General features: G+C 35.8%; 1 protein-coding gene across 2 annotated transcripts in view; it reads right to left on the bottom strand.

Moving 5' to 3' along the window:
• Positions 1-16067, bottom strand: part of LOC145293291 (elongator complex protein 4-like) — a 328271-nt gene extending 312204 nt beyond the window's left edge. Inside the window, exon 1 of one of the 2 annotated variants that reach the window (XM_080139896.1) lies at positions 15761-16067. In XM_080139896.1, the coding sequence (XP_079996022.1) occupies positions 15761-15890 (130 nt within the window). In that variant the 5' untranslated portion in view covers positions 15891-16067. Of the gene's footprint in view, positions 1-14684; positions 14809-15760 lie in introns of those variants that run through there. The other variant, XM_080139898.1, reaches the window with a different exon arrangement.
• Positions 16068-19029: the final 2962 nt, after the last annotated feature.

Here is a 19029-nt window from a genome sequence, read left to right as displayed (position 1 = left end):
TCAAATCGATTGATTGCCTGCTCTAGTTGGAGACCCATTGCAGTGCACTGGGAGGAAGCTGCACATGCTTCCCTGGAATAACTTAGTCCACAATACATTGTAGTTTACATTGCACTGTAGAGAACCTACTTTTGATTTTGGAAAATTATTTTTTTTGTATATAATGGCTTGAATTAAAGTTTAAAATGAAAAAGTCAAGTATTATGCTTGAATTGTGCTTTAAACAAAAACATTTATTTTGAACATGCCCCTTTTATATCAAAGAACCTACTGTTGATTTTATGTGCCTGATTTTACTGCTTGTATGGTAATAATGGTTTGAATTTAAGTTTAAAATGAAAAAGGCAAGTTTCATGGTGCAATTGTGCTTTAAACAGAAACAAATCATTTCAAACGCGCCCATGTCATATAAAAAAAAAAACGATTTTAGATGCCAGGCCTTTTGATTTCCGTGGTAAGAAAACTTCTTAAATTCACTTGTGATGTTAGGTTATGTAAGGCGTTAACTTTGGTCAAAATAGTCTGTTCCTTCTTTCATCGAATTATTATCGATTATCAATACTTATCAAAGACATTCCGATACAAAACCTATCTAAGAACACTGCCAGGCATATAAAGTACATTCGTGTGAAATTTCAGAAAAAATCGGCTCAGTCGTTTTAGAGTCCATAGGCAACTACAGATATAGAGATTAGGGATTTTACAATAATTATGCTAAGTTAACGTTTACACTGGACATTAATAAACAATAAAGATTACTTTATTCATAACTTGGAATTATAAAATAATAGAACTTAAGGTACTTGTGCAGTTTACAGACTATGCTGAAATAACATTATTTAGAAAAACTTTCTTAACATTGGAAGGGGGCCGTTGTAACTATTTTGTATTTTCACCTGACAATTTAATAAACAAAAGATACTGTAAAACTTGGATTTTACTTGAAAATTCTATTTTAGAAAAATGTTCGTAGTCTGCATAGGTATCGAAATAAATATGTTAATACGGAGTTTAGGGTTGGAAGGAAGGCGTACACAGAAATCCTCATTTATTTCCAGACAATGTCTGTTAGTTTATAAATAAGAGTCGACACAAAAAAAAAAGTAAAAATGAGAAATGGAAGTCAACATTAGGCGTTATTTACTAAACATGCAAGTTTTGAAGATCAACATCAAAACCTTGTACGACTAGCAGATCAACTAATCCTTATAAATTCGTACTGACTGAGAAAGCCACAGTAATATGGGAAAACTTTGAAAGCTATGCAAAGTGATTAAGAATATACACTGCGTAGGCATATCTAGTTCATAGTATGTCAGTCACCTCTTTCCAAGACATACACTACATGATTATAGGAGATATGGTGAACCAGAGTTGAGTCTGACAGCAAGCGGGGGGGGGGGGTCTAGATGCCATATTTGCGATGAAAGTCTGTTTTTCTTTAGCATGCAGGACATCTGTGTAAAACAAAGTGCCATGTCCTCATAATTAAAGGAATTTGCCAATATCCGCCCCCACCCCTCCGCCCTGTGTAGAATAAAAATAGTTTCCAGTGCGATTAGAACCTGAGCTAAAGACAACATACTATTATTACACTCAAAATAATTTGGATGACTAAAATAGGATTTAATTGATGAAGCACTTAAAGACAAGGAAAAGATGATGTATTCAACACTGAAACTCTACATAACTAACATCCTCACCAGCAGGAGGTGACATTGGCTCAGTGATTAACAACACAGACTGACAACCTGGGTGTACCAGGCTCAAATCCAATTCATTCCACAGAAACACTTTCACTTGAGGATACTGGCAACCCGATGTCTTTCTAGAAAGATTGTTTGGTTGGTTGTTTTTGTTTTATGGCATATCAACCCTTGTCAGGTTATTTAATGCAGAATCCAGTGATTTTGAAGAACAATTTTTTTAATAGAATATTTTTGTTTTTTCAAGTCGGTTTCTATTTAACCCATAGTTTGGACTCTAACAGGTACTACCACTCTGGGTCAGAATGGACCTGGGAGCAATGGCAATTAAAGGGTGGTTTCACACTCCCTAAAGTCCCCAAGCTGGGGCCTCACCATCGGATATAGTTTAAGGTCATATCCAGGACGTTCTAGAAAGAATTCTAACTAGAAAGATATCAGGGAAACGAATACCAACACTAACTATCTGCTTGACTGAAAATGAATGATGTTCAATAACCACAAACCTCATTAGCAACAGATAACCTGCCTCACTTACAGGGATGCTTGCTTTGTTTCTCCCTGCCAAACACATTTTCTCTCTTATCCTTTAAAATTCCTTATCTGAGCATTTCAAAAATAAAATTTGCATATGCAAATGACATACCTCTCTCAACATCTTGGCCTTTAAGTTGTGTGCATTCCACAGACAACATGTAAATGAAACACGACTGGTCATCCAAGTCTGCATGAATGAGATGCTGTGCTTAAAACTCTTCAATTCTGGCTGCTCTTGTATTATATCAAGCGTGTGACTTTGCAATACTTGGATGAACAAAAGCATCAGCGCGACCATCATAAATGATAAAATGTACACGTGGCATGGCATAGACATGATAAAGATGTGCATGAATACTGAGAATATCACTGACATCGAAGCACTGGTAGTAAATGAGAAGCCATTAAACTCATCAGCTGCAAGATTATGATGTCATCAAAACCTTAGGTGGTCTCATCATACATGCAGGAGCATTCAATTCTCAAATAAGGCTCCATTGTGTTCACCACTTGATCAGCCAAGCTTCAGTGTTATCAACGATGAAAGACTTGAACTGCTTCATGGAACTGAATGAAAGGCAAGGAATCAGTCAAGCTACAAGACAGAGTAGCCAAGTACCATGTGTTTGATGAAATAAGAGCCGCATGCAAAAAGAGGTTTTGCACATACATCAAAGATAAGAGATTGATTCTGTATTCTGCTAGAAAACTTAGACCTCAAAGATTTTAATTTCCCTTTGATTGACTCGAGTGCTGCAAAAATTTTATGATGCTCTTAAATAGGATGCTGAATTTGCACCATCGATATACATTGCTTGTTTAAAGCGGCTAAATAAGATGAGGATATACCATTTTTACAGACAGCCATGTGCGAGACAGATATGCTATTTCACATGATTGACCAACCTGCCTATGTCCACAATGCTGTAAGAGCCGTAATTAGCGGAAGCCAGATGTGCCAGTCAATAGGACTAGTTTAAGACGAAGAGGACAGCTCAGCACTTGGAGCAGACTCGGCATAGATATAACACATCCCAACCACCAGCATTTTTTCACACAACTATAGATTGTGGACAATATACTAAGGTGATCTTTGCTATGGCAGATTTCTTCTCGCGATCTGGCATCTGGATGAAGTATTTTAGGAACAGAACCTACCAGATTGAATCCTTATGGATAATGACGCTGCAGCAGACAATTTTAGTGATTCCTGAATCAATAAGGAATTCAGATTCAATTTCGATGTGTGTATGTGCCAAATGGTGATAAAATAGCAGACAGTTGTCATTAAAAAAAATTTTTTTTTTTTTTTTACAAAGAAGTCACCACTTATAAAGACCCGGAGGCCACTCAAGGATAAGGGTTAATGAGTGTGCAGTAGTCAATAGGACAATATCGTATTAATCCTTAATAATGGAAATTTGGTAAATTTGATTATTTAAGGGGCAACTCATCAAGAACTTGTTTACATTGAACTTGAAGATGACCATATTGTAGTTAGCTGGAAAGCAGGGAAACAGAAGACAGTTCCACAAGTGTGCAGTTCTAAGAAAGAAGCTTTGTTCTTGGAATCTACATTTAGGTTTAGGCACAGATAAAAGGTGGGTGAAATTATTGATAGTAGTTTTAGCTAGACGAGTGTTTTTTTAAGAAAGTTTGGTGAGGGGGGAACCATAGATTGGAGCTCAGATGAGCACTTGCCATGAAAATAATGATAAAGCAGAGATGAACTCACAACGTCTCTTTTATGGGTAAAAAGTTGCAGGGAAGAGAAAAGGGAATTCCCTACTAGTGATGTGAGCAAGTGCAACCTGGAAGCACATATAGGGTAATTTAGTGTTTTATTTGGAGATGTCCCTACCACATGGAAAGCCATGTCTAATGTTGGTACATATCCATGCCCATGGTGATATTGATATTAAGTTAGAATATCCTTTATGAACTCATCTAGCGAAACAGTCAGTCCAATGCTAGTTTTGCTTAGGAATAATAGGTCTGGTTTAGTCTCCTGTAATTGTGTTTCAACCTCTGGACAGTTGGAGCATAAACCCCTGATGTTGGAGAAGGAGACATGATAGTGGGGGTCTACATTGGAAGTTGGAGTTCTGGGTTTAATCGTGTATTTTTTCTGGAGACTTTTCATGCTGGAGTTTTGGGATTTGTGGAACAGGTCAACAAACTTGGTTAGAGCAGGACAGAGAGGGAAAGTAAGAGAGAAAAAGAAACAAAGAAATTTCTTTTTTTGTAGCCCATGATAAAGTAAAGCCATAACAATTACCCACTAATATGGCATCTCGATGCCTCACCAGAAGTACTGCATGGTCAAGAATCCATTCACCAAATAGCAATGCAGCAGCCTCAGTACTTTGCATCTGCTGATAGGATGGCCTCTTTAGTGGTTAATCTAAGGTTTGGGTTCCTGACTATCAGGCGGATAATGTCAGCCCAGTTAAAACGCTTACCTCTAGCACCCTTATTAGTGACATGGATAGACATAGAAACCAAAACTTTCTGACATCTCAGGCAATTGTTCATGCAAAATTACTGCCGACCTAGAATATAGCTTTTTTCTCTCTTTGCTAGAAAAATCCCTTATTCTAAACGAGGATTAAGGAACAAATTAGAAGAAGCAAGAGTTACAGGAGCTACCTACAATGCATTGTCTACTCTTCATTAAAAAAAAATAATTATAATAATAAGTATTGTACTATAAGAATGAAAATTGTCTATCTGTTTTGCTAACATATTCGACGCTATGTGCTGCTTTATTTTCTTCTTATTTTTTTTTTTTACATGGAGGTCACCACTTATCAAGGCCCGGAAGCCACTCGGGGATAAGGGTTATTGCGTGTACAGAAATCAATGGATAGTGTCGTAGTAATCATTAATATTGGAGATTTGATAACGTGTCTTACTTAAGGGGGGGGGCGGTTCATCAGGAATTTGTTTATGTTGGACTTGAAGACATCCAATATTAATATAACTATTTGAAATGTCTACTAAGAATAGTGTTAACAGTTTTTTTGTTTGTTTGTTTGTTTTTTGCAAAAGAATGTGTGGATAGACATTTGTTCAAAATTGGAGAATGCATTTATTTTGAGGAAAATAGCAATCGAATCACAAATTGCAAATTGACCAAAACAAATTGCAATAATAAATTTTAACAGTAGTATTATACATTTAATAAAACACGATAAAATAAAAAATATAAATTAAAAACTGAAATCAATATAATTAATATTAACATTTGCATCTAACGAAAGAAACAAATATCGCAAATTCACAACTTATCTGCTAAAAGCGCCCATCTTCAATTGTCTTAGTTTGATACAGCTCTGCGTTCAACAAGATTTAAAAAAAAAAAAAAAAAAAAGTAACGTGCCATCGTTCGGCAGTTGGACTAGTGTGTTATTTTAAGGGATACAAGGTGCAGGGGGGCGGAAAACAGAATCATCAGATCTGTTTATGCTATATTTTAAATCAGCTAGCAAAATAAAATGAGTACATTCTTGGATCAGAAAAACTATTATGCATTTAACAAAACACAATCAAATAAAAAAAATATAAATTAAAAACTAAAATCAATATAATTAAAAATAACATTTTCATTTAATAAAAAAGATAAATAAATATTGCAAATTCGAAATTTGAAAGAAAATTGGAAGTCTTTAAACTATTGAATAAAAAAATCAATTTACTTGTTAAAATCTTTAAAATTTAACTACAATCCAGTTTTAATCATTGGTGACCATGATGTTACCTAAAATAATATTAACTAATATAATATTCTTTCAAATAAATCGTTGAAACATTTTTACATCTTAAACTTTGATTTGTAAGAAATATTCGTTTGGAGCATTAAAAAATAGTTTTCAACAAAATATAAAGGAGGGAGAGTCTGATTTTCACCTGGAATTGTGACTAGTTATTTTATTATTTTTTTAATTGGAAGTAATTTATTCTTTTTTTTACCCGTACCACATGTATAATTTAAAATTATAATTGAAAAGGGCTACTCCCACAGAATTTGAACTGGAATGTTATTTTTAACTGTAAGCTAACACTAAGTAAAGTTTAGGTATAATTTGAAAAAAATCAATCTGGTTAAGTTCAAATTCTGTAGAAGCACCTCTCTCCTTTTTATTCTGTTCAAAATTACATTATTAATAAGAATATTCAGTATAAATCTGAAAATGTAATATAAAAAGTGTTCTAATGGTTTATTTGAATGAAAAAAAAAATTTTCATTTTCTCCAAAGCAATATTAAATATTTGAAAAATATTTGAGGGAATCAAACATTTTCTAAGAGTCTTCCATTTGTTTCCATTTATTTTGTTTTACTAAATACATGAAGATTTCATCAATAGATTTTTATTGGACAAAGAAAACAGGATAGCCATGCTGATTACGGATCGTGCTGAAATAATAACATTATTATTTAGATTATTTAGGAAGCCATTCTTAACATGGGGAGGATGACGTTTTGTAACTATTCTGTACTTTCACCTAACAAAATAAGTCCGATTTTCCTTAGGAATTGTCAGTAGTTATTTTATTATTTTATCTTAATTGAAAATAAATATTTTTAATTGTACTGCATGTATATATGCAGTATCTAAAATTATTATAATATCAATTCTGAACATGTAATTCCGTAGTGTAATTTGGCAAAATGTTAAACTCAGAATATAATAACTATAAAAAATCCGAAAATGTAAGATAAAAAGCGTTACAAAGATTTATTTGAAAGAAGAAAAATAAAGTGTTCGTTAGATTTGAAGCAAGAGTAAATATTTAAATATAGTTATTGGGTGTGACAGCAAAATTACCAATGTCATAAAATGATTATTATCACTAAAACTTTTAAGATTTACTATTAAAAGTTCAATATACATACATCTCTAATGTGCTATGAATCATATTAAGAAGATTCAATGTGTTAGCTGTTGAAATGAATCTTACATGAACTGTTTAAGTCACTCTTCCACGTCATTTTTGTACATTTTTTTGTTTGTTTTTAAAGAGTAATAAGATTTTATCCAATGATTAGATTGGCTTGATACTTTTAATTCATCACAAACTGACATTGCATTTGTGAAGATGTTTCACTTGTTTAAAAATTGCATTATAGTTCTACAATGTGAAAATTAGCTTCTGCACCAATAACACACAAGATAGCAATTTTTTTTTTTTTTTTACATGGACGTCACCACTTATCAAGGCCCAGAAGCCACTCGGGGATAAGGGTTATTTTGTGTACAGTAATCAATGGGATAGTGTTGCAGTATTCATTAGTATTGGACATTTGATAAAGTGTCATTACTTAAGAGAGCGGTTCATCAGGAATTTGTTTATGTTGGACTTGAAGACACTCATGTTGAAGTCAGGAGGGAAACAGGCAAGCGGTAGAAAGTTCCACAAGCGTGTAGTTCTAAAAAAGAAGCTTTGTTCATGGAATCTATGTTTTGATTTAGGCGCAAATAAAGAGTGGGGAAAATTATTGACAGTGGTTTCAGCTAGACGAGTGTTTATTTCCAATGAACCTTGAATAGTAATAATTCGGTGGCTAATTGAACATCAAAATAAATTGTGTACGATTGTTTATGCTTTGCAAAGATTTATTTACCAACTTTAAAAGGTTTTTGGTATAATGTAAATAAAATTTTAGTTTGGGATATCTAGTATGACGCATGAGTTATGTTTGCTTATGTGTGAAATCATTGGCAATAAATACTTGAAAAATATTTTCTAAGAATTTTGGAAAAAAAAAAAAACGCCGTATACACACATATGGGCATGAAGATAAACATGTCAAAGACGAAAATACTTGTTGCCATCTGAAAAAATGCCAATTTCCCTAAACAGTATTGTCATCAAAGAAATCAATTTTTTTTTTTTTTTTTTTTACACAGTGATCACCACTTATCAAGGCCCGGAAGCCACTCAGGGATAAGGGTTATTGCAAGTACATTACGTTAGTGTGGAGATTTGATGAAGTGTTTACTTAAGGGGGCGGTTTATTAGGAATTTTTTAACATTGGACTTGAAGACATCCAAGTTGTAGTCCGGTGGGAAGCAGGCAGACGGAACAGAGTTCCACAGGCGTGCAGTTCTAAGAAAGAAGCTTTGTTCATGGAATCTATGTTTTGATTTAGGCACAGATAAAGAGTGGGGGAAATTTTTCACAGTGGATTCAGCTAGACGGGTGTTTTTCGTGAAAGATTGGCAAGGGGGGAACCAGAGATTGGAGCTTAGACGAGCACCTGCCATGGAAATAACGATAAAACAAGGATAGGCTCACAACGTCTCTTCTGTGGGAGAGAGGTTGCAGGGTAGAGAAAAGGGCATCCCCCACTAAGCCACGAAGTCTATTTTGTACTCTGTCAAGGCAGGATAGGCTGTTTTTAGCAGCTCCTGCCCAGATATGGCAACAGTATTCCATCCTTGGACGTACTTGGCTTTTATACAGATAGAAATGCCTTAACGAATCTTGCTTTCCTGGCTGCTGAAAAACTGATTTTGTGGTACCAGTTTACAAAAACTCTGGTGAAGGAACCAACCCATTAAATTAGCCTCCTCCTTCTTTTCGCCAAAATATTTGAGTCCTTAATTAATCAAGCTTTAGTCCACCATCTTACAGCTAAACTTCTGTCAGACCACCAATATGGATTTAGGCAAGCCCGTTCTACTGCAGATATTCTAACTGTAATCTCTGAACATTTATCTGGATAAGGCAGGGAAGGGGAGGGCAGTAGCCCTTGATATATCTAAGGCTTTTGACAGGATATGGCACGATGGTTTTCTGATGAAAATAAAATCCTATGGTATTACTGGACGAATGCTTAGCATAATTAGATCCTTCTTAAATGAGAGAAGAATCCAGGTTGTCCTCGATGGGCGTATGTCCAAAACATTTGATATAAATGCGGGTGTGCCTCAGGGATCGATTCTTGGACCTTTGTTATTTCTGATGTTCATAAATGACTTACGTGATTAACATTCACAGGAAACGTGTTGGAATAGATACATCGAGATTATTGCTAAGGCAAAGAAGGTGGGCTTTTTCTATCGTGCTAGAAAGTTACTAACATCTGAAAGTATCCTATACCTCAACAAAGCCACCATTTGCCCATGTATGGAGTACTGCCGTCACATTTGGGCTGGTGCATCTGCTACTAGTCTCTCACTCCTGAACAGGGTTCGAAAGAGAGTCGCCAACCTGATAGGTCCCGAACTTTCATCTAAACTTCAGTCCCTGTCCCATCGACTAAATGTTGCATCCCTCTGCCTATTTTACAAGTATTTTAACGGTGGATGCTCTGACGAACTACAAGCACTTGTACCCCCTCGACGAAAATACCCCTGACAAGCAGCGAAGTCCCACCCCTACACAGTTGAGATCCCAAGATGTAAGAAAGCCTTTTACTCTAATAGCTTCTTCCCCAGAACTGCAGAACTTTGGAATTCTCTTCCGGTTTTCTGCTTCCCCAACTGTACTGACAAGCAGAAGTTCAAGTGTAATGTGAACAGACATCTTGCTGCTAAACTCCCTACATAGTACCCCTGCAACTTACGTCCCTGATAGTAGCCCCCTACATCAAAGTGGCAATCTGCCTTGTTTGGGGTGAAAATAAAAAATTTTAAAAATAAGCTCTACTACGTCTTCTACTTGACAATGTTTTCGCAAATTTTGGAATTTATACTAATTTTAACATGACATGTAAGTATATATAATAATGTTTTCCCTGAAATACCTTTGTTTGAAAATACACAATTGAGTTGGATGACACACTATTGTAAAATTGATCTATAAGATATTGTGAAGTGTTTAAAAACTGTTTATGATCAAGATAATGCAATAAAAGGGTGTAAAATGTTCATCAATATTCTTAGCTTGGCCATGGCCACCGAGATATAGAAGAAAATCTAAAGTCAAAGGGAGATAATTCTGATTACTCTTCTTTTTTTTTTTTTACGTTTCCACGATTACTTCATAACTTTCTCATTTTTTTATTCTATGAAAAAGTTTAAAAACGAGTTCATTACTAATTTATTACAATTGAAAATATATTTATTTACATTTTCAGTTTGAGTTTTGGTTTTGAAAAAAATTATTTAAAGAAAATAATTTCTAGCAATTTCAAACATCTCTCTCAGAATAGTGAATAAAAAATTATCAGTCAGTCCCCAAAAAATTATCGAAGAAATTTATGATTTGAAAACTGTAATAAATGTAAAAAGACAAACAACATTAAATATATGAACGGTTGGGTTGATCTTAGTTAAAAAAAAAAAAAAATTATATATATATATATAAGTGGGTTTCAAGTCATAAACTGCTTTGAACATTTTTAGCAGGAGGCATCTAGAGATTTGCATTCGTAACGTAAGCAGTTCCGATTACAAACGGAGAAACGCTAATTTTAATATACAAATATCAATCACACTTTTTTTTTTTTCTTAAAAAGCTCCACTCCTCTTTTCTATGTTTACTGAGGATGTCAACATGCACAAATGAGGAGTAAAATATAGACATAACAAAGACAGGGTTTGTTTTACTGTACACATAGATTCAAAAAAGCTGTCACAAAACAAATATATAACAAATAAATGTTATCAAAGGCAAGATAAGTTACTTTTCTACCTAACTGGATATGTTTTAGTGTTTATATTTAATGTAACATGTTTATTCAGCTTGAAAAACATACAGTGTTTACCGATGTATTGGAAAATTTAAAATGGCGGCCGGCTCTATCACTGAGACGGTAATTTTTTTTTTTTTTTTTTTTTTTTACATGGGGGATCACCACTTATCAAGGCCCGGAAGCCACTTGGGGATAAAGGTTATTTTGTGTACAATAATCAATGGGATAATATCGTAGTAATAGTTGGTATTGGAGATTTGATAAAGTGTCTTACTTAAGGGGGTGATTAATCAGGAATTTGTTTATGTTGGACTTAAAGACGTCCAAGTTGTAGTCAGGTGGGAAACAAGCAAACGGAAGAGAATTCCACAGGCGTGCACTTCTCAGAAAAAAGCTTTGTTTATGGAATCTACATTTTGATTTAGGCACAGATAAAGTGTGGGGGAAATTACTGACAATGGTTTTAGCTAGACGGGTGTTTATCATGAAGGATTGGCGAGGGGGGACTAGAGATTGGAGCTCGGACGAGCACTTGCCATGGAAATAACGATAAAACAAAGGCTCGCAACGTCTCTTCTGTGGGAGAGAGGTTGCAGGGAAGAGAAGAGAGCATCCTCCACTAAGCCACAAAGTCTATTTTGAACTTTGTCAAGGCAGGATAGGCTGTTTTTTGAAGCTCCAGCCCAGATGTGGCAGCAGTATTCCATTTTTGGACATACTTAGCTTTTGTAGAGATAGAGAATTGCATCAGTAGTGAGATGTCTTCTGGAGCGGTAGAAGGATACCACCATTTTCCCAGCGGCCCAGGCAACAGATTTGATATACGTGTTCCATTTCAGACCAGGAGTAAAGGTCAAACCGAGGAGCTTGTCAAAACATGAAGCCTCTCCAAGAAGAGAGCCATCCATTTCAATTGATGCTAGATGAGGAACAGAGCGTTGATGATCTAAAGTTAGGAGCTTGGTTTTAGATGCATTAAAAGTAACCAGTCATCTCTTCCCCCACTGAACCACGCGCTCAAGATCAGAGGAGAGGGAATCAGAGAGAGCTTTGTCACTTATGGCCTTTGATGTGTTGCCGTAGATGGTTGTGTCATCAGCATAGATGTCAACAAATGATTTAAGTATGTGTTTTGGGAGATCATTGATGTAGATCAGGGAGAGAGTTGGGCCCAGGATTGACCCCTGGGGACTCCAGCATTAATACTGTGGGCCTCTGATTGCTGCCCATCAACCACTACTCTTATAAACCTATTAGAGAGAAATGATTTAATTATTCAGAAAACATTTCCAGTTATACTGTAGCTGGAAATCTTGTGAAGTAGGCCCTTATGCCAAACCTTATCGAAGGCCTTTGATATGTCAAGAGCAATTGCCCTAGAAAGGAAGCCTTTGTCGAGAGATTCACTAATCCTATGAGATATAACTGTTAGAACATCAGCTTTAGATCTAGCAGAACGGAAACCATATTGCATGTCACTAAGGAGGTTATTTCTGCTGAGGTGGTTGACTACTTCTTTATTTAATATGGATTCCAGTAACTTACTCATGACACACAAGAAACTTATTGGGTCTGTACTGAGAGGGAGATGACATCACCTGAGTTCTTAAATACAGGGCATACTGACAAGGTTTTCCAAGGTGTTGGAAAGCACTTCTCCTTAAGTCAATGCTTAAACAGTTTTGTAAGTATGGGGGCAAGTTCTGGTCGAACCTTTTTCAACACGATAATTGGAATGCCATCTGGGCAAGTTGTTTTACTGGAATCAAGAACCTTGATTAGTTTGGCGACTTCGTGCACAGATATTTGTATGTTGGATAGTGTGTTGTCTGTTGTAGGAGGAAATAAGGGGAGTTGATACCCTTCATCGCAGAGGGTAGAGTTAGCTGCAAAGTTCTTGGCAAATAGTTTGGCCTTGTCTGTTGCTGACGAGATGACCTCAGGTCCATTGATGATGGTTGGGATAGAACGCATGCTTCTGTTCAGGATACTGTTTGCTATTTGCCAAAACTGGTGGGAACCAAGCCGCTGCTCAGCTACTTTGGATTTGATGGACTGAGCATTTTTTATTACTCTTTTACAGAGGTTGCTGGCAGTCCTGAAGGCAGCTTTAGTCTCAGTACATCTATTACGTTGCTAGCTATGTAAAAAGTGATTTCTGTGTGCAATGGCAGCAGCACATTCAGGGGAGAACCATGGCTGGCTATTAGGTTTTAGTTGGAATTTTTTGGCTGGTATGAATCGGTCTATGCCTACAATTAACCATTCGGTCAGGTCTGATACTATAGAGAACACATCCTTTTTAAACATGGAATGCAGAGGTAGATCAGATATGAATGTATGGAAGCTATCCTAGTCAGCCATAGAGTATCGATATATAATATGGTGATTAGTGGAGAGATAGATAGCTCAGGGGAAGTTGTGAGAAAAAGGTCTAGAAGGCTTGCATACTTACCAGTAGTATCGGGCACACGGGTGAGTTCATGAATAATCTGAGTGAGGTCATAGGCAATGGCAAAATCATGACAAAACCTCCCCTCATCATCTGTCTTATTTGAGTGGGTCAGCCATTCCACATTATGGACATTGAAGTCACCGCAAATGTGAATGGTAGCTGAAGGATGAGCAGACAGGATGAGGTCAATTTTCTCAGATATACTCTTAAGGACAGTAACCCCGCTGTTGTGGGGGCGATAGAGAGCAAATATGAATGCGGTGGTGTAAGCAAGTGCAACCCGGAAGCACATATAAGGTAAATTAGGGTCTTCTCTGGAGATATCTTCACCACACAGGAAGCCATCTTTAATGTAGGCGCATATTCCATGTCGATCTTGAGGGTTAGAGTATCCGTTAATTATGAACTCATCTAGGGAAGTGGTTGGCCCTATGCCAGTTTCTCTTAGAAAGAGTAAGTCCGGTTTCGTCTCCTGTAATTGGGTTTCAACCTCTGGAAGGTTGGAACGTAGACCCCTGATGTTGGAGAAGGAGACATGATAGGGGTCTACGTTGGAGGATGGGGTTGTAGGTTCATTCGTTTTTTTGTTTTTTTTAAGATATTTCATGTTGAGTTTTTTGGGTTTGTGGAACAGGTCGACAGACTTGGTTAGAGTAGGACAGAGAGGGAAAGTAAGAGAGAGAAAGAGAGGAAATTTTTTTTTGGGGGGGGGGGGGATGAGTTATAAATAAAAAAAAGTCAAAATAGTTAAAAACCCGTCGAATATATGTCAGCCTATGTCACGGCAACATATATTGAGTGAGTTTCTAACAGTATTTTGTCTGTTTTTTTATTTATAACTCATTCTCCCAAACTTACCACCTCAAAGAGAGAGTCGGCCGCCATTTTAAATTTTCCAATACATCGGTAAACACTGTATGTTTTTCAAGCTGAATAAACATGTTATATTAAATATAAACACTAAAGACATATCCAGTTAGGTAGAAAAGTAACTTATCTTGCTTTTGATAACATTTATTTGTTATATATTTGTTTTGTGACAACTTTTTCGAATCTATGTGTACAGTAAAACAAATCCCAAAGACAAAACCCAATCGACATGACAGTTTGCACTGCAAAAAAAAAATAAAATAAATAAAATAAAGATATAAAATAATATAAAATAACTGACTTCCTAACTACTGAAGTTCTTTGGGTGCCCATTCCTTACAAGCACTCATTCAGCAAAACATTCAAAATGCAAACTAAAATGTAAAACTGCAATTTGGTGTCCTATCAATAGATATTGCTTTATCTTGTTTTTGTTAAATATTAGTATAATATTGATAATATTAACTTACAGTTACATCGTGGTACATATCGAGGGGGTAATTCTGTGGTGAATTTTGGAAGTGCCTATCGATTAATATTTACCAGTTTTAAAATAAGAAAACGAACTTTACTTTTTTTGTTTTGGGGTTTTTTTTTTTTGGTTTTTTTTTAATAAAATAGTATTTTTAAACTGCTAAACATTAAGCAGAAACGACTTTTCGTGAAGTAGAACGGCCAACAGAAACCGAAAGTAATATATATATATATATATATATATATATATATATATATATATATATATATATGCTCGCACGCGGAACTTGGGGATAACATTTGATTGTACCTATTTACAATGCCTCCCCACGGGACAGAGTTAAACACCAGGGTCGTTTTTTTAACGTGGAGAAAAGGTACAAAAATAAAAAATTGTCTCAGTCGTGAAGGACTGCTCCTTCATCGAAAGAGAACAAGAAATGGAAGTGCAGCAGTGCAGCATCTGAAGAACAGATACTGCACTTTGATCTTGCCCAAAAGGCCAAGTTGATTGTATACTTGAACAAACGTTCGGGTAGTATTGTCGACACCATTAAAAAAAAAAAAAAAAAACGTAAATACTTTCATGTCAAGAAAAACACATGGTCGCGTATAAGCCAGTCAAACTAAATCGATTAGGTGTCATCATTCAATTGATGAAAAAGTCATAAAATAAAAACATTAAATAAGGATATCAAAAAAGAGCAACTTAAGTTTGAAAATGCAAAAAACAAACGATATTTATACTGTATTGATTTTGAATGTTTAACAACGAAAATGAATGACTGCGCGATGCATCAAGTACCAAGTAGCTAATGTTAGTTTCGTATCTAAATGTCGCAATGGTAACATATCCAATTTTAAAACCTACTCTTATAACATTCCAGACGGTAATTAATATTTTAGCAAATAATAAAAAAAGAATACACTTTAAATTAATTTTGCTTTTGTTTTATCATGAAAATTACAATCTTCAAGCGAACGGACTTTAATCAATCAAAACTAGCAAGACACGTGATTAAAAAAAAAATTCCAAAATTATATAATTTAGCAATAAAGACATGCAACTTACCTAAGATATTGTCGAATGATGGAACACCTGTGGATATTAAAAGTTGGTTATTGAATAAAGATGGCTTCGTTCCTGCAATTTGTAAGATTTTTGAGCGTTCAGAATTGGATTTTTTAAAACTGGACGCCATGTTTCCACTTTCGTCGAAACGACGGCGAAAAAAGAGGTGATAAAAATTAATGTTTACTTTCTGTTAAATTTATTTAAAAAAATAAATTCAGAAACACAACAAAAAAAATAAATAAACTGCATATGCTCAGAACAGATCAATATTTTTTCTGTTGCAAAATATTGGATAAAATTGAGGTAGTTATCCAATATCTTGAACAATCCAAACTTAGGTCATAGTTATCTCCCCTACATCATATACATTCAAGATTCCTTTATTGTTTTTAATTATAATTTTTGGACACTGCGATTTAGAGAATGCATGTTTTGAACAACTGATGTTTTGGTCAATTTTATTTTTTAATAAATTCATGAATAAAAGATAAATACACTGTGTACGTTCGTAGCAGATCAAAAACTTTATTTCTATTGCGATAAATTTGTGTAAATTGAGGTTCTAATTAAAAATTTTGAAAATTCTTATTCTACTTAGATAATAGTTATCTCCCCTGCATAATATGATGATTACGACGTCTTGTCAGAGTGTCACTCCTTCAGTCACTGAATGTCCATGTACCCGACGATGACTGCAATCCTCCCTGCACCTTGCGCATCCTTAAACAGACATGGCACTGATGATGGCCATTGGTTTGGATGAAATCAACAGCAACGGAACTTGTATCATCGTGCGCTTTCATGTGATTAACAAGAACTGCCTTGGAAAACAGATCCCAGTCACACACCTCACAGATCTCCATGATTGGTTTGGCAAGGTTTGGTGTTTTCTACATGCTCTCTTGAGCTCTATAGGTCTATCTTGGATGCTTCAAAGTGCTCTGTGCCCCTGTATATCCGTGCCCTTCACTGCTTGCGATCAGATGCTAGGAACTCTCAACTATCAACAGGAACTTGAAAGTTCACCAAACTCTCCTTGATGCTATCATGAAAATGTTTTTTGGGTTTGTGCTGGGGTCTTTTGCCAAGAAGGAGCTCACCATAAAACAACTGTTTTGGGAGTCGATAGTCATCAAACCGTACAAGATGACCCGCCCAATGCATCTAGTCCTTGATAACAATTGCAGCAATACTTATTTAAAACACATGTATCAGGGGCAAAACTGTCTCACTTTAAACCAAGAATGTGTCTAAGGCAGTGTTGATGAAACCTCTCGAACTGTTCCACATGTGACTGGTACAGGGTTCATGTTTCAGAGGCATAGAATAGGGATGGCAATACACATGTTTGACACACTGACATGTTAGTTAGATTACCATCAGACCAGAGAGTAATTAACTAACACTTGTTTTTTAAGCAAAACAACGAAAAGGTTTTATTTCAAAAGAAGAAAGACTGCGTTTGAGATGAAAGAAAGGAAAGGAGCAAAAAGTTCTAGGATGTTCTTATGTTGGGAAAAAAAAACTTAAAATGTCCCCAGGTTGTCCAGAGGAGGTCTTCATAGCCTGGGGGGACTCAGTGAGCAGAGAGTGAGAGGAGAGAGGTCTGTCTTCTTTATTGGTCTGCGCTCCTTACTAGCTAACTGCTCAGTGTGTGCCCGCATCAATCAGCAAAGGGGCATAATCCACAAAAGAAAATAGTATGTTATAGTGACTGCTACAGGCTCCACGGTCCTGGATATGACCTTAAACTATATCCAATGGAGAGGCCCCAGCTTGTGGGCTTTGGGGAGTATGGAGCCACCCTTTAATTGCCATTGCTCCCAGATCCACTCTGACCTGGAGTGGTAGTACCTGTTAGGGTCCCAACTATGGGTTAAATAGAAACCGACTAAAAAAAATATATTCTATTAAAAAATTATTCTTCAAAATAACTGGATTCGCCATTAAATAACCTTCAAAGAGTTGATATGCTGTAAAACAAAAACAACCAACCAACCAACCAACCAACAGGCTCCATGTTGTTTGTAATATGAAGAATCTCTCTTATATTCTTAACCTACTACAGTTTACAGCAAATGGTGAGTAAAAAGCTGTGTATTGTCTGTCCTGTTATGTTGTGAGTCTGTGGCATAGTCCCTAGCCTAGACCGAGGCTATTTTTGGATGACGATAATGTCTACATGTATGGCTGAGAATCACACCAATATTTAATTTAAATTGTGTATAAACGTAATGTTTTTAGTGGAGAAAGAAAATGAAAAATATATACGGACATATATGCATATAAAATGGAAATAAATGAAACATTAAGAGAACAAAAGATTCACTAAATAGCAAGTGTTAACTAAAAACGTAACAGAGTTTTGTAAATGAAAGATTGAGAAAATCAAAATTTATAACAAAACCTTTTTTATACAAAAGAAAAGAAATTAAAAGTTACTTTCAGTAAATGTTCATTTATGCAAATACGTATTTGGCAAAAAAAAAATGGGTTAGTAGTCACACTCTTTACAATAGTGTGTTGCAGATGAAATTGCAACCAACATAAGCAGGAGCAAATTCTTGCAGCTGGAGATTTTGAATACACTTCCTTCCTGGCTTGTCCAATCAGAAGCCAGCTCTCAGTCAGGTGACCAAGTTTATAAAAGGTTAAACCGGCAACATTCTCTTTCTTCCCATATCTTGGACTGACAACAACTCTACGTGGAACAAACCTTCCCTCCTCAACTTCTCTCTTGAGACTCAACAGAACTCATCCGGCCTTCAGGCTCAGGGTTCACAGAGAGAGACCAACCACTAGCAAAGCCAGAAATTCTCTCTCTCTCTCTCTCTCTCTCTCTCTCTCTCTCTCTCTCTCTCTCTCTCTCTCTCTCATCTTCCGGCATCGATGATTTCAACAGAAATAACTTCCTATTGACACCACGAGAGAACCAACAGAAATCCACGAAAGAATTGACCAAAATTCATGAGGGAACTCCATGCTTGACTCCACACAGCCGAAAATTGTATTCCTTTGAACATTCTAACCTGTTACTGATCTAAATAAATCCTTCCGTGACTACACACATCCTCCTAAAAGTGTATGCTTATAGTGTGAATATGCATGTATAAGTAATATATGTGATGCGTTCTGCAGTGCTCTCCAGTTAAAAACAGATGCAAAAAAACTTGTAGAAAAATAAATGTCTTTATTTCTTTTTCATAATGCTAAAATCAATGATTGTGTACAATCGGTGAGAGCTGGTGCAACGTAGGACAAAGGGG

The sequence above is a fragment of the Euprymna scolopes genome, chromosome 14 (assembly GCF_053919585.1).
Source record: "Euprymna scolopes isolate OS-2025 chromosome 14, ASM5391958v1, whole genome shotgun sequence".
NCBI classification, from domain to species: Eukaryota; Metazoa; Mollusca; class Cephalopoda; order Sepiida; family Sepiolidae; genus Euprymna; species Euprymna scolopes.
This window is presented reverse-complemented; position numbering and strand designations above follow the sequence as displayed.